Source organism: Neodiprion fabricii, chromosome 4 (genome assembly GCF_021155785.1).
Source record: "Neodiprion fabricii isolate iyNeoFabr1 chromosome 4, iyNeoFabr1.1, whole genome shotgun sequence".
Taxonomy (NCBI): domain Eukaryota; kingdom Metazoa; phylum Arthropoda; class Insecta; order Hymenoptera; family Diprionidae; genus Neodiprion; species Neodiprion fabricii.
This window is the reverse complement of record NC_060242.1, coordinates 28,831,876-28,846,443: the sequence shown is the minus strand read 5'-3', so window position 1 is coordinate 28,846,443 and position 14,568 is coordinate 28,831,876. Positions and strand designations below refer to the sequence as shown.

The window sequence follows — 14,568 nt, the reverse complement described above, 5'->3', positions numbered from 1 at the left end:
ATGTGACTCTCCAAACTACGAATATTTTACTTGAGTAAATTGATCACGTTGCGTTCAGTTTAGGTGAAGGAAAGTTGAGAAAAAAAACGCAAAGGAATTGAGGAATGCTGTTCGCAGCTGAGGAATTATATACTGTTATGCGGGATATAATGTTACATACATCACAGAACGAGTTTATCCTCTGCGGGATCGTAAGCATGAGGTAAAACATTGACTAACAACTATTACTGTAGAAATTCGGACCAAGTTGCTTTAAACCATTGATTCGAGTTGATTTCAATGCGTTCAATCAGCGGAAAAATATATCGCTTGTTAATTAATTAAACGAAAGAAATGAAGGAAATTATTATATCAAATAGAATAAATTGCATTTTATCTCAGAAAATCTCGACGTATGTAAACTTTGAAAATAAAAACACAAGCTTAATTCGATTTAACCGTGAGTTAAAAATCACCCAGTCAAAGTTTATGGGTAATATAATTTATAGTTTTAATTTCTTCCTTGAAAATCGGGATTACTAACATAAAAACAGTCTCAAAAATAAAGAGAAAAAGAAAATTTGCACACAATAAATTTATTTACTCATCGTTTAAAAAATATCCTTCAAAGTCTACGTTTCGCTGCTCGTATATGTAAACTATATGCAAAAATATATCGTTTATATACAAGGCGACCTTGGCGATACGGTAACGATCTAGTTTATTTATAATTTACTTATGTTTATACGTAAAATACAAATAAATTTTTTCAACGTTAGAATGTAGCTTTGTGAAAACAGAAAACATGATGCTGAAAGAATGAAGAGTTAAAAAAAAGGCCAAGAGCAAAACAGTTTAACGATAGACGCAAATCGTCAAGAGATACGAGTTAGGAATATTTGTATTTCATGTTTATTGCGTAAAGGTTACATAAATCCATCTCTATGATTTTCGGGATCAACTTTTCGGCCTCACGTTGAACTTTCAAGTGCAAAATCGAAATTTTGTAACCAGATATTCCGTCATTGCTCTGGGCCGATGGAAATGAGTCGATATTAGTGAAATATGTGCATTTGGTAAGGACCAATTTATGTACTTTCAACAAAAAAAATATAAATGTATGTTTTCGAGTGAAACTATTGAGCACCAACTGATCACCAATTTTTGAGATGAAAAAGATCTCGCGGGTCACATTAAAAACGTGATATTATGAAAATCGTTATTCCTTTGGCATCATTCCTCTGGACAATTCAGGTCCAGAATAAGTGAAAAAAAAAAAAAAAAAAACCGGACAAGTGCAAGTTAGGACTCGCGCCCTCAGGGTTATGTATGGAATTAATAATTTTTTTTTATGTGATATAACAACAAATTTCCTATTTTTGGACTTTTTCCTTTACTAGTGCTGTGAGACCTTGGTTCTCTCCAAATTTCATGATTCTAGGTCAACGGTAAGTAAATAGCCTACAGGTTTTCACGATTAAGTTTACGAGTATCAAAATATGTGACATAAATGGCCGTATCTTTTGTCTGCGCTCATGTAGAAGCTTGAATTTTTACACCCTCAAGGACCTTAGTAGATCTCAGTATCTGATATTAATTTCAACTTGATACCTCTATCCGTTCCTGAGAAAAAGGGTCTTGACAGGCGGAGAACAAAGTGATCCTATGAGGGTTCCGTTTTTTCTTTTTGAGGTACGGAACCCTAAAAATAATTAGAATCAACGCGGTGATGAGTTGGTGGTCAATAGTTTAACTTGAAAAGAAGGACAAAGATTTAATTTGATTGAAAAAAAAATATTTAGCACCGACCACTGGAATGAAACTTCAGCCATATTGTATATTGAGTAAGATTGTTAGTTTGTAGTAGCGTTCAATATTTTATTGCAACAACCTTTGAGTGTTTGAATTTTAAATATGCCATTAAGACTGAAAATTATACTGAGATAAGTTAATAAAACATGCTGTAGCAAAAAGTTTGCATCATTCCTCTGGCACTACGATTTCATCAAAGTACGATAAATCCCAAAAAATAGAAAAACGAGTTTGTCCAAGTGGTAATTATGCTTTATTAATTTATATTAAAGGTCATCCATACTTTCAGAAGTAAAAGTGATTAGTTTTTTAACGTTTTATTTATTTATTTATTTTTTGTACCCTGAAGAATAAACATTATACCTCGGGAGAAACATTCAAATATGAATCGTCGTATTAAAACAAGGCAATGACCTCTGCGACGACTGTCTTTCTCGTACTTGTATAGCTCGTTATTGGACTTCCCATCTATTTCTGTGGTGGAGCGCATAGTTTTTTAGGTCGAGCTTCACGTTTTCCTAAGATCATCGCAATGAGAGTGAGAGAGCTGAGCTGGGCCGCTGATGGCCCGGGACTAATTTTCTTTACCAAGAAGAAACGAAAGCGGAGGAAAGGAAAATAAGCACGAAAAAACAAAAAAAATTCTCGGAAAGTAACGTCGGAAATAAACGCCGCTTTGTTATTCTTAAACAAATCCAGCAGCCTGCGCTTCGTACGCAATTAAGCCTAATTGCAAATCAACTTTTTTAACCGTAATTAACGACCGGCTTCCAGAATGAAACTAATGAAAACTTCGGTTTCTTCTTCACGCGCAATACTTACATTTGATTGTGAACTCAGGGCTTAGAGACGTCGCGTCGGTTAAAAATGAAAAAAATGACAATTAAACGCAGTGTAAAATTACTATTAAAGTGGTGATGAGTTAAGTGCCGTTGATTAAATCTGACGAAACAGACGTTGAAATACGAGTAGATCGAAAAAATCAGCACAGCATGTGCTAAATGCATCCACATCGGTGGAGAGAAAAATTTATCGTGCGCTTCAGCAATAATTATTGTATTTATTATATCGCTACAGCATAATACGCAAAGTTTGTATGCCGTCGAATCAAGTATTTGTATTTATTAAGTACTTCGAACAATGATTGCCGCCAATTTTTTTTGGGTCTTGGTATACGCGACTGTTACGAAGCTTCACGGTAGATACTGAAAAACAAATCAATTAGTATTAACGGGATCTATCGTTCATCAAGCGTGCAGAGAAGTACGTACCGTGCATGTGATCAGATTTTTTGCCCTTGAAATTATACGTGACTCGCTAAATGAACGCGAATGTAGATGAAAAAGAAAACATATTGTGACACGTGATCGTAACTTGTACGGTACATCGTAATTGGATCTTTTGCGTGTGAAAATTTTATACGCCTATAAAGCTTGAAAAATAAATAAACAACAAGCTGGTATTTTTTTCTTTTCTTAGAATAAATAAAAATTTATGCAAATGTAACAAATTTAAAGTTACAGCGATACGAAGTTACCCAGTGCTAATTGTAAGATATACAACGGCTTGAAAAATCCGTAATTATATATTTTTTTTACGAAAAATAAAACATATGAATTGATTATTTTAGCCTTCTCTGCTTTACGCACGTAAAAAAATTGTAATTTCTTTTACGCATTGACACGATTATTTGACAAGGAGAAGGAAAAACGCTGATTTCCTCAGGGGGTATACTCGAATATCATTTGGTTAATTTTTATCTTCTCCTTAAATTGCAAAAAGAAAGAATAATATTGAATGTAAGTGGTGTGCAGAATCAGGCGTATAAGGTACGTGACAGTGTTCAGCCAAACGTACAAACGCTGTTGCAGCGTTACCGTGAGTTGAAATGACAAATAAACAAAGTCGATTTCGCAATAGAACGTGTTTGGAACATGGCGAGTGGCGGCCATGGACGGAAATATCTTTTTGAGGCCCCACCGATGGGAGAGATCGGAATAAGACTGACCGAGAGCCGCGTGCGTTGAAATCGAAACAACGAAACAGCGACGAGAAATTAAAACGTTACGAGCACGATGCCTGTGTGTAACGTATTTTTCTACACTGATACGTGAAATTCAATGCGAGGAGAGAATGAAGAAAACAAATAAATTATACGGGAAACCGAACAGTTTGAAAATTAAACAAAATATGATTTCACAGACGCGAAGATGTTCGGTTAAAATATGATTTCTTTATCTTGGAGGTTTTGAACGTAATGTCGATTTTAATTTTGAGGGTTAATTTTGAGAAAGGATGTTTTTTAACCATCGCGATAATTTTTAAACTCACGTAAACAATTCGAGGTTACGGAAAGTTAAAAACAGAATTTTTTATAAAACATAGGAAGTGCGAAAAAGATAGGAGAGATTGATGTCGTAAATAAATACGAAATTTATTCACGCCTAAGCCAAATAGTTTATCCGACAAGTTATAATTATTTTCCGAGAACAAATTACAGCGTCAAAATATTGAAACAGTATAATTCTTCGCTCGCGGGAAATTCAGGTGGTCAACAACCGACGCAATGAATATAAATTATTGTTACAACTTTGATAAAATAATTTATACCACTATTATTTTAATTTCCAAATATTTATATCAGTTTTTAAGATATGTAAGAAAAAACTCAGACTTAATAAAATTAACGAAATAAATATAAACTTTGACTCGGATTTCTTTTTCACGTTATTACATAACTAACAGACCAGTGTATCAAGTTGGAAATATTTGTGTAACTCGTGCAGGCCGAGTTCAGTTTGGAATTAAAATTTGTTATATAAATTCCAAACATCGTAAGCTTTAAATAGTAAATTGAGAATTTGAATTTTTCGGTAACAAAGTCGAATATATATATATACATATATATTCTCGTTGATTATAATTTGGAAATAATTTTTTCAAGATTATCACTCGAAAATGAGACTATCAGAGACAAACATATTTAAATTACATTCGCACATTACAAAAGTTTTTTTTCTCACCGCAGGTATTCAAAAACATTTATAAATCATTTCGGCAATGCTACACTCTAGAATTAAAAGAATAAAACAAAAAATACGTTAATTCTCTTAAATAACCCGAGCATATAAGGAAAACTCAAGAACTCAAGCAGGATGAAAAAACAAAGCATATCGGAGGATGGCTCGGCTCTCAATTACGAGTTAAAAACTGTAGCCAAGTGTCGGAAATACTCAGGGTGTCAAGGTATGCATGCGTGCATGTATGCAGTTGATATATTCATGCATGCAGCTACATTGGCAGGTGTGGTGCAAAGTCGGATCGACGTAAATATATATATGTGTGTGTGCGTGTGTGTGTTTGCGGATACAACGCGAATGTGTAGCAGTGCTGACACGGAAAGAAGTTCGCGTATCCAACCGGGGCTTCCCCTATCCAATTACGGGCAAGCTTCGTTTTATTACCTCGTACGGAGTAAGGAAAGCGAGCTGAGGGCAGCGGAGAGAACCTGCGAAGATAGGCAGAGAAAGTAAATCTGCACCACAGAAGTATTTCCCGGCTGATTATCCGCGTGGTTCCTAACGTGAGGACAGACTTTTTGCGGAATCGCAAATTATCTAGAGTTGCATGGGTATAACAGTAGGGACAAGAGAAATTGCGTGGATCAAGACATTTTTTCAGGTGATGGGATAACAGCATAGACTAGAGAACCTAATTTGAAGGAAAAAATATTTTATTTATCCTACAGATTAATAATCAATTTTATCCCGAGGATGAATCAGGATATATTTGGTTGAAAGAATTTAAATTGGTTTGAACTATGAACCGAACGTGATTCTAGATTTTTTGAGAGGTTAATAGGATTATTCTATTTGCCGTTAAGTGACGGTTCATCGATTGATTCAAGTTGAAACGAATAGGCTTCCTGGTGCATTGCTGCACGCTTATTTCGTACGAAACTAGACATGATTGATGATTGTTTTATTCATTGAAATAAAAAAAAAATAAAAGAAAAGAACACAGATAAAGCAAACAAGTTGATTCAATAGTGTAAAAAATTCAGTCATTATCGTGCAACGAAAATTGGCAGGAGCTAAGATTTTTGGATGACTAGGTATGATGTAAATTTAGATCTACACGTTATAACACACTTGCGTAGATAAACAGCTGCTGGACGTTACGATGAAGCTAGCAAAGTCGGATCGAGAATTTAAATGCTCTGATTTTCCATTCTTTTTCACTTAAACGTTCACATTTTGCAAGATCGCATCTACCACGTTTAATTTCAAACTGTTTTCAAATTTCCACCATTTCAAATATTGTGAAAGTTACGGTTTTCGGTTTACAATCATACCAAATCATGGCAGCTTTTTGTACGGTGCTCGAATATTTTTTTAATCATTATAAAACTCAATGAATCACATCACAAACAATATCTACGACTATCCGTGTTTACTGAGATGACGACGATGCGGAATATAACAGCGGAATTCATATTCCACGATAATTTCGATGATGATAAACTGCGGGAAATATTTTTTACTAACACCTGATTTACTTTACATCGGGTTAACAAAAAAATTCTTAGCAAGACGCAAGAACTGCTGTTTCGAATTCTTTACTAACGCGGTATAAGCAAGCTTCAAATATTCTCAAATTTTTATTACACTATTGTTGTTATCATTACTGACATGACTATTCATACTTTGCACATATTTTAAAATTACTCAATGTCAGCAATTGAAATTACATCATTTCAACACATCTCAATACCGCATCCTTACGATAATACCTATTTTCGCGCACGCGTTTGCGTTTGAGGAATAATAAGAATTCATTTATCAGGATCAGAATACCTGTTACTGTAACATCGCTGCAAAAGGAAGGCAAAAACACACAACGATGCGGTTTTCACTGAATTTTCCCTGGACCAGTCATATTTTACCTCTCTAGACCTTGAAATAATTTCGCCACAACAGAGTTGCCAAGTTTCGCAATTCGTATGAGTATAATATCGGCGGGTGTTATAAAGTATGTTTATAATTTTTCACGAACGAAAAAACGTATATTACATATAATATAACAATATCTTGAGAGCGAATTACAACTTACACATGGTCGTTTGCTAAGAGCGCTGGCATCGCTGTAGGATGTGATAGTCACGTAGGGACTGGATGCGGTAATTGGCACGGTAATCATGTTTAATTCGTCGATTAAACACACTTGTATACAGCAAGCCGCCTGCTGCAGCCGGGAATCACCAAAGCGAAATCTTGCGATGGTATAATTACGATGAATGCCACAGGAAACGACGAGTGCGAATAAAAAATAACAAATAAAAAATATAGCAGTAAAGTTAAATCACCGACGGAGAAAAAGAAAAAAAGAAAAACCGCGGCTACTGTTGATTATACTCTATTGTCTGTTCTTCCATTTTCAACGATGTATTCATTGCACGGTTGTAAAAAATGAAAAACACTTGTATAATGTATATCGGGGAAAATTTTCTTGCACTATATATTATTTAGTTAGATGGGGCGAAATTTTGTTTCTTTATTCGCTCCGATTCGAGCTGCAGGGTACGATCGGCGCATATTATTATACTCAGCATCAGGAAGAAAGCTGCGTAAGGTGAATCCAAGAGACTGGATAGAAAGTCGAAAGATCAAGTCAGCTGTGAGATCAGCTGTTTCCGCCGTCAGGGAAGTGAGCAGAAAACTGGTAATAAAACGGCTTCGGATCTTTCTTATATGCAATTAAGTTGTTCCTTCATTTTTGAATTTCCGAATGCGTATCTTGAATTTGACATCGCCGTTTCTTTTGATTTATTTATAAAAATTCATTCAAGGCGGGTATTACGAATGGGAGAATATCGCGCTTCTCTATAGAAGAGACTTTCGAAGCTCGCACAAATTCGGCGTCTTCACCGATGAACGTACGCCAGTAGACTGAGAGACCGCAAAAGCGTCGCGACGCCATGCCGGCGAAGATCCGATTTTAACCCGCGGGTCTCCGACTGCGACGGAACCGCGCCGATCATTCGAGTTCCTCCAGTCATAATACATGCAAAAAGCTGCAAACGCGATCCGTAAATACGTGCAGTTATGCGGAGGGATATTTTACCGGCCGTCCGCTCTGCCGATAATTTTTCATACCATTTTTCATTTCCACTTTTATGCAGGACAATATCCGATTTTCGTTTCCCTGACCAACGGGTGTATGAATTTTCGATGCGTCAATAATTATTCCACAAATTGATAACGTGGTGAATCGTATTTGCATCCTATTAAAATCCGTCAATTCTAATTATATGGAATTCATCCGGGGAACGTGATCATTAAAATTTGTCAAGCGAAGTGTGTAACTGCGTACAAAATTCTATAATATGCGTACAAGGGTCAATATATCGTACGTATATTACGTGACAATAAACTTATTCTCTATGAGAAGGTAAACTGAACTGTCATCGTCAAGCAAGCAATTACAGCTCAACGATGCGAAGTTAATCGCCTGGGTAAGTAAGCCGTTGTAAGTTGGAAATTTGGCAAATCCTATTGCGCGAGGAATTAGCTGCAGCGTGTTTATGTAAATACCTTAAATGTACATAAAGATCGTGGCGAGTTAGCGTCGGAGTAAAGTAAGCGTAATTAAAAGTCACACGCGCGAATGAACCTCGCTATAAGAACTTGTTTCGAAGTTCCGCCAATGTTGAAAATTTTATTCATACATACATATTATATATTCAAGCTTTGCGTGCATTATGTCCAAAAACAATGTAAATTAGTACATAGGTTGAATGTTTTAATTATATACCGACCATCGCAACAGTATTTGAGAAATTTTCTCAACAACGACGAGATCTGTGTTATTTGTTAAAAAGTACAATTATATTTTGCCCCGATTTAGAATCGTAGGATTAAATTTTAATACAGATGTTTGTTGTGCAACTATTATTTTTCAGGCCGGAAAATTTGAGTTTTTAGACTTTTTTTGTAAATGTGATTTACTAATGTACGTATTCTGAAGAAAAATCAGTGAAATTATATTTATCCTGAGAAGAACAAGTGGATATATACATCGTGCAAAATAAGAAATTTGCGAGAACCGCCTATGTATGTCAAAGCTAAAAAAAAAAATTAACTTTGGCCAACCTTCGTAAAATACGCATTGCATAAATTGATATTTATGCTTACAAAGACAATTTCATCTTAAAATTATCAGATACCCATATATATATAATACATGTAATAGGTACAGGAATTTATGTAGCGTTCAAACTTTACTTTGCCTTCTTTTAGCACGTGTAATACTTTAACGATTTCAACGTGTCTCGGGCATTTTCAAAACTGCAAGTTTCTACTAATATTAAAATTGCATACTCGGTTTGTCATGCCGACTCGAAAAAAGTGTAACCCTATTTTTTTTTTTTTTTTTTTCAAGTCATTGTCTCAACAAAAATGCGCTTACGTTCGAAATAAAAAACAAAATAACTCTTGAACTGCCATTTATTGGATAAATATAGGTTTTTTTTTGCTGCAGGAACGACGGTATGAATAAAAACAGCGACTAAATCTGAAATAATCATTCACGTTAAGCGTGCACACCAAGTTAGAATGTAATTCCCAATGAATACATGACGAATAAGAATTAACACTTGTGAAAAAAAAAGAAAAAAATCCACTCGTTCTTACTAAAATATTCAAGTTTTTATCTGATTCGCGGGTAAATACAGGTGGTAATGATAAAAAATAAACTTATATCGTTAATTTATTCCATTCGCCGCAGATTTTTTTCAAGAAAACGAAATTATTTCTGACCGTCACCGCGCTACATTTACGACACACCTATTACATACGTACGTTTTTTACAACCATTTGAAAATATTTTTGCCGACATCAGATTTATCAATTATCTATATAATTTACCTTAATTATTCGTTACATGTTAGGTAATTACTTTTTACGGAAATTTACTAAGTGATGCGCCAAGCTTAGGTATTTCGACTATATGTGTGTGTGTGTATATATATACATATAATAATATATATATATATATATATATATATATATATATATATATATATATATATATATATATATATATATATGCATACAATAAGCGCGCATGGCGTTCATCCAATCGGACTGCGAAGTTGGAAACAAACGAAGACAGGGAAAATTCTATTAGTATACATTGTTTACCGGTGTAGGATTCATACGACATACCTATATTGATAAAATAATGATACAACTTTCTAGTTTTCCACACGATAACAAAACAACACATCGATAAGTAACACTGCGTCTTTACAGTATAGAGCGAAGGAAAGCCTGAAGCGCGTAACGTGACTCTTCAAAAAATAAAATAAATAAAAAGTAAATGGAACAACATTATAGACATCGAAATTTTGTTTGGAAAAACATGTCTATTCTTCAAGATTTAAAGTTGTTTGCGGATAATTGAAATATGGACTTTATGCGGTATGAAAACTTTTTTCTTACAATTAGTAAATTCAACGTCGCGTTCTATTAACGAAAGGTGAAATAAGCGAGGAGGTTTGGGCTGTAGTTAAGAAAAAACAAAAAAACAAAAAAAAAAACTACTTGTGACGCAGCGTCGTTCCGCGGATATCTGTAAGCCGCGAATAAAAACCGGAATATTTTTATCTGCCGTTTTAATAAATTTTTATTTTACTTCAACTCACGTGTATGAGTACACAACGTCAGATTACATAATCAAATCCCAGTATGGGTATCTTGTTCTTTTTTTTTTCGCCACTTCTTTTTCATCTGGTTACTTTTTTGCTTGTTTTTTAACTCTGTGAGAACTCGAGTACACACAGAAGCATTTTGTAAATTTACATAATATACGGTGGTCAAAATGCACACAATTTTTCCACCTAACCTGATTTACACCGATTATTAGGTACATGATAATAATTCTCGAATCGTTAGATGCGTATCTCAATTTTTTTTATTGTTTTACGCATTTTTCAGTTTATTTTACACGAAATATAATTAAAATGGAAAAACGATCGAATACATGTAGATTGTAGATATATATATATATATATATTTAACATTTAATCATAAAATCATTGTATGTTTACAGAAATATGGAATTGTATCAGCTTGATAAAAAGGAAATGATGAAATTTTTGCTACCTCTCCTTAAATTGGTGAAACACTAGGTGTACATTTATTTTTCGACAATGAAAATGCAGCGACGCAATTGAATTATTATTATTATTATTATTATTATAATTATATAACTGTTGCACAGCCATATATACAACAGAAATGCGAGGGTTATATACTGTGGCGAAAAGTCGAATGACATTGATGATGTCAGTCGCGGACATTTTCTTAAATATCCTGTCAAGTAAAGACAACTACTTTGCAAATATGTAAATAACGTTGCCAAAACTACGTTTGACCGTCAAACAAGGCTTTCGGACTTGAATGAGAAAACTGCGAGATTCGCATAGTCGACTATAGACGGGAAATCATTAGTGGATGCTGAATCTTACCTTTTCCTAAGTGATAAAATTTATCCCAACGAACGCGAAGAATAATTGCTGACAATTCGTTGCAGAATTACACTTCACTACGTCGACCTTCGCGCATTAAACTATCGTACACGAGCATTCGTCCGAGAAGCGTGAAATTTGAGGAATCATTGAGGAAAATTTAAACGCACCGCATCGTCGTCGTAGAAAACGCGTGTCCTTCGCATATCGCAAACGAAAAGTGATAATCGATTGACAATAGGTGAGACCGCGAGCGTTTATGAGGACAGCTGATTTAATAATAGGAACGCGGCTCGATCCGTTCGCTGTTCTCTGCGCAGCGATCGTATACAACAATATGAGAATAACAATACAACCAACATTGAACAATTCGATTGGTGGGAGTATGTATTATGAAGAATAAAGAGACAATGGCGGTGATTGGTTACCGAGGATTAAACCTCGGCCCGATTGGATACAAACACGTCCTGTTACATGATGCTTGGCTTGGCAAATGCGACGGTGCATGCACAATTACCGAGCATACGAATTTGCGATCTATAATCGTTGTTTCGAATATTGAACTAACGTGGAACGAACGTCGACCGAGCGATTCCGCGTCCACGACACTACTGATTGCTTTAAACTTCGGATCGTGACTGGATAAGCGTGTTTTACGAACAACAAGCATGGTGGCAGAGGTGGAAACCCTGCGCCTGGCCAATTTCTTCTTCATTTTTCTTGTACTTTTACGTTTTCCTCTGTTTTTCCCAATATTCATCATGCCGTATATTTTCATGGATTTAATTTATTGCGAGTTCATACGTACGTTAATTCGTGATTTTGAAGATTCAGTTGCCGAAACTATAGGACAAAGGATGAAAATTTCAATTTTTTTGCATTATAAGATACGGTATGATACTTAATATGAAACAGTCGATAATCATTTGATATACCGTGATTATTGAAACGACCAGCTGCGTTAATTCATTCCTGCAATATGAATGTATATGTATATTGTATAGATTGTATAGTGTATACGTATACGGTTAGCACGCTCTGATCACAGAGAGATACGGATATAAATTTTTCCTTACTTGAGGCTATGTACACAAGTTTGTTATACAGGCACCATCTAATAGACGAATGTCTGGACATTTTACCTCAAAACATATTATATCCTGCATAGACGATGCTTACGTAAAAGAAACTTGGGCGCGTACGTACCTAATACCAGATGAAAATAACATGTGAGAAAAAATATCAAAATGGCGAATATAAACAGGCAATATTGAAAAAATCGCGAATCGCAATATACTCAAAGAAGTAAATGTATAAAATATAATAAACAACTGCAGAAAGGACCTTCAACTCCAAGTTCTCCACGCAGCAGGTGGGCCATGATTACATAATCTTACTACAAATGGCAAAGTAAAGAAAGAGAGAAAAACGACGCGTGTATGTATGTAATAATATTAAAAGATACAAGAAGACAAAAATGAAAAGTAATCGCTATATAAATTATACATTGTGTATGTAATATACGTGAAAGAAATAAGAAAAAAAAGGATGTCTGAGATATTAGTCGCGTATTATACAAGCAGAAATAATAATAAGCCCCGTGAATTATAAGCTTTTACACGAGGCTTTTGAACAACTACTTTTTCACATACCTGCGTAAAACTCGCGAGACGTTGATCAGCAAAACAATGGCCTTACGTATAAATCTAGCGATGTTACAACTACTCGATGGTAGTTTAAAAGAGATAAAAAAGAAAAGAAAACAACAAAAAAAAAAAAAAAAAACAACGTACCAAGGCTGTACACAATTGTTACACGTGAGGTGGGATAATACGTAAGGAAAATAAAAAATAAAGAAAGAAAAGAAAAAAAGGAAAAATGGGGGTCACGAGTTGAGTATGCAGGTAACGAGACGATCAACAGCTGTTCAATCGGACGAATGAAAAATAAAGCAGTTGTAACGCCGTTGTAAAAAATGTTGGATCTCTGATTGAGAAAATTTGCAAATAATTTACAAAATATACTGATCAAGGGTAATATAAATTCTTGGAAACTGGAGTATAGTTTGAAAATCTTTTACGACTTTTTGCCGTTGCCGAGCGTGTAAAACCAACCCTGACTCTTAGCCCGACGTGGGCGACCCTTGAACCTCTTGAATCACTCCAACCGGCAACCCTGATGTCACCCGAGGAGCCTGGCTACGTGCAGAAGCCTCGGGTTCGGTTCTTCTCTACTTTTCAACGGAGAAGACGAACGTGCTTGATTTATAGTTACAGCGCTGTAAAAACGTGACATGATATACCGCGTATGTTGAACGTACCAAAGTGCGTGCACGCCGCACGTGATTTCACCCGGCTTCAAAGGATACGCTGTAGAATCGTCGGGGTTTATTAATCGCGCGATATCAACAATTTACTTACTTTACAACTTAGTGCTCGTTACCTGTACTTTCCTTCGTCGTGATAATTGCAATTTCTGGCAACAATGTATCACGTAATAATTAAAATTAGCGTTATTATACCGTTGGGAGACATTTTAGGAGGCGGGATATTTTAATCATTCGTTAAATATCAATTTCTCCGGCGATGTTATAACATACACGTGCATACGTGTAATGTAGGCGGACTGAAACACTGTATGATTAATTTTACGTACACGTAGAGTTGATTGTGCAGCGGACACGGCGTAATAAGAGATAAAATAGGTATAAAAATATTCGGTACGGGTGTATATGTACTTCAAACGTCACGTGCGGTCGATATTGTAATCATATTACGTTGCACGAAGAACGTTTCGTGTCCGTTATAGGCGTTGATTGAACTCCTATTGAAATTTGCATTTCGAATAAATTCTGTACTTTCTTTCTCGCGGACGGTGAAGCTGATAAAGGTGACAAAGTTAGATCGTTGTATTGCACGGTAATCAGAGATTGATAGATAAAGTTTTTAAACTAAGTGATCAGATGCATTCCAGTCTTTCTTTTTTAAAGAAAATTTCCAATAATTTAAAATACTCACCTTCGGTAACACATGAAGTTAGACGAGCTGCGAGTATCGTTTCTACAATCACAATGTTAACGACTGATTTTCCGTACCGCGAGCCAAAACTCGTCTACTTTTCACCGTTTTTTTTTTGTTCTGCTTTTTTTCTATTTTTAACATATCCTACGCGACCCAGAATTTTTTCCGACTCAAAAGAGCTGTTCTAAGAAATGACCGAAGGTGTATATTTAAGGTAAAAATCGTTGA

General features: G+C 35.2%; 1 protein-coding gene across 5 annotated transcripts in view; it reads right to left on the bottom strand.

The window, feature by feature from the left end:
- The window catches only part of LOC124181727 (TBC1 domain family member 1), a 37,892-nt gene that overhangs the window by 10,341 nt on the left and 12,983 nt on the right, over positions 1 to 14,568 (bottom strand). Inside the window, exon 1 of one of the 5 annotated variants that reach the window (XM_046568557.1) lies at positions 11,321 to 11,927. The exons of 2 other annotated variants lie outside the window; for them this stretch is intronic. Coding sequence is in view for 2 of the 3 variants with exons in the window: in XM_046568555.1 (XP_046424511.1) it covers positions 6,904 to 6,990 (87 nt within the window). In the remaining variant the exon portion in view is untranslated. Of the gene's footprint in view, positions 1 to 6,903; positions 7,744 to 11,320; positions 11,928 to 14,568 lie in introns of those variants that run through there. 2 more of the 5 variants (XM_046568556.1, XM_046568555.1) reach the window with 2 other exon arrangements.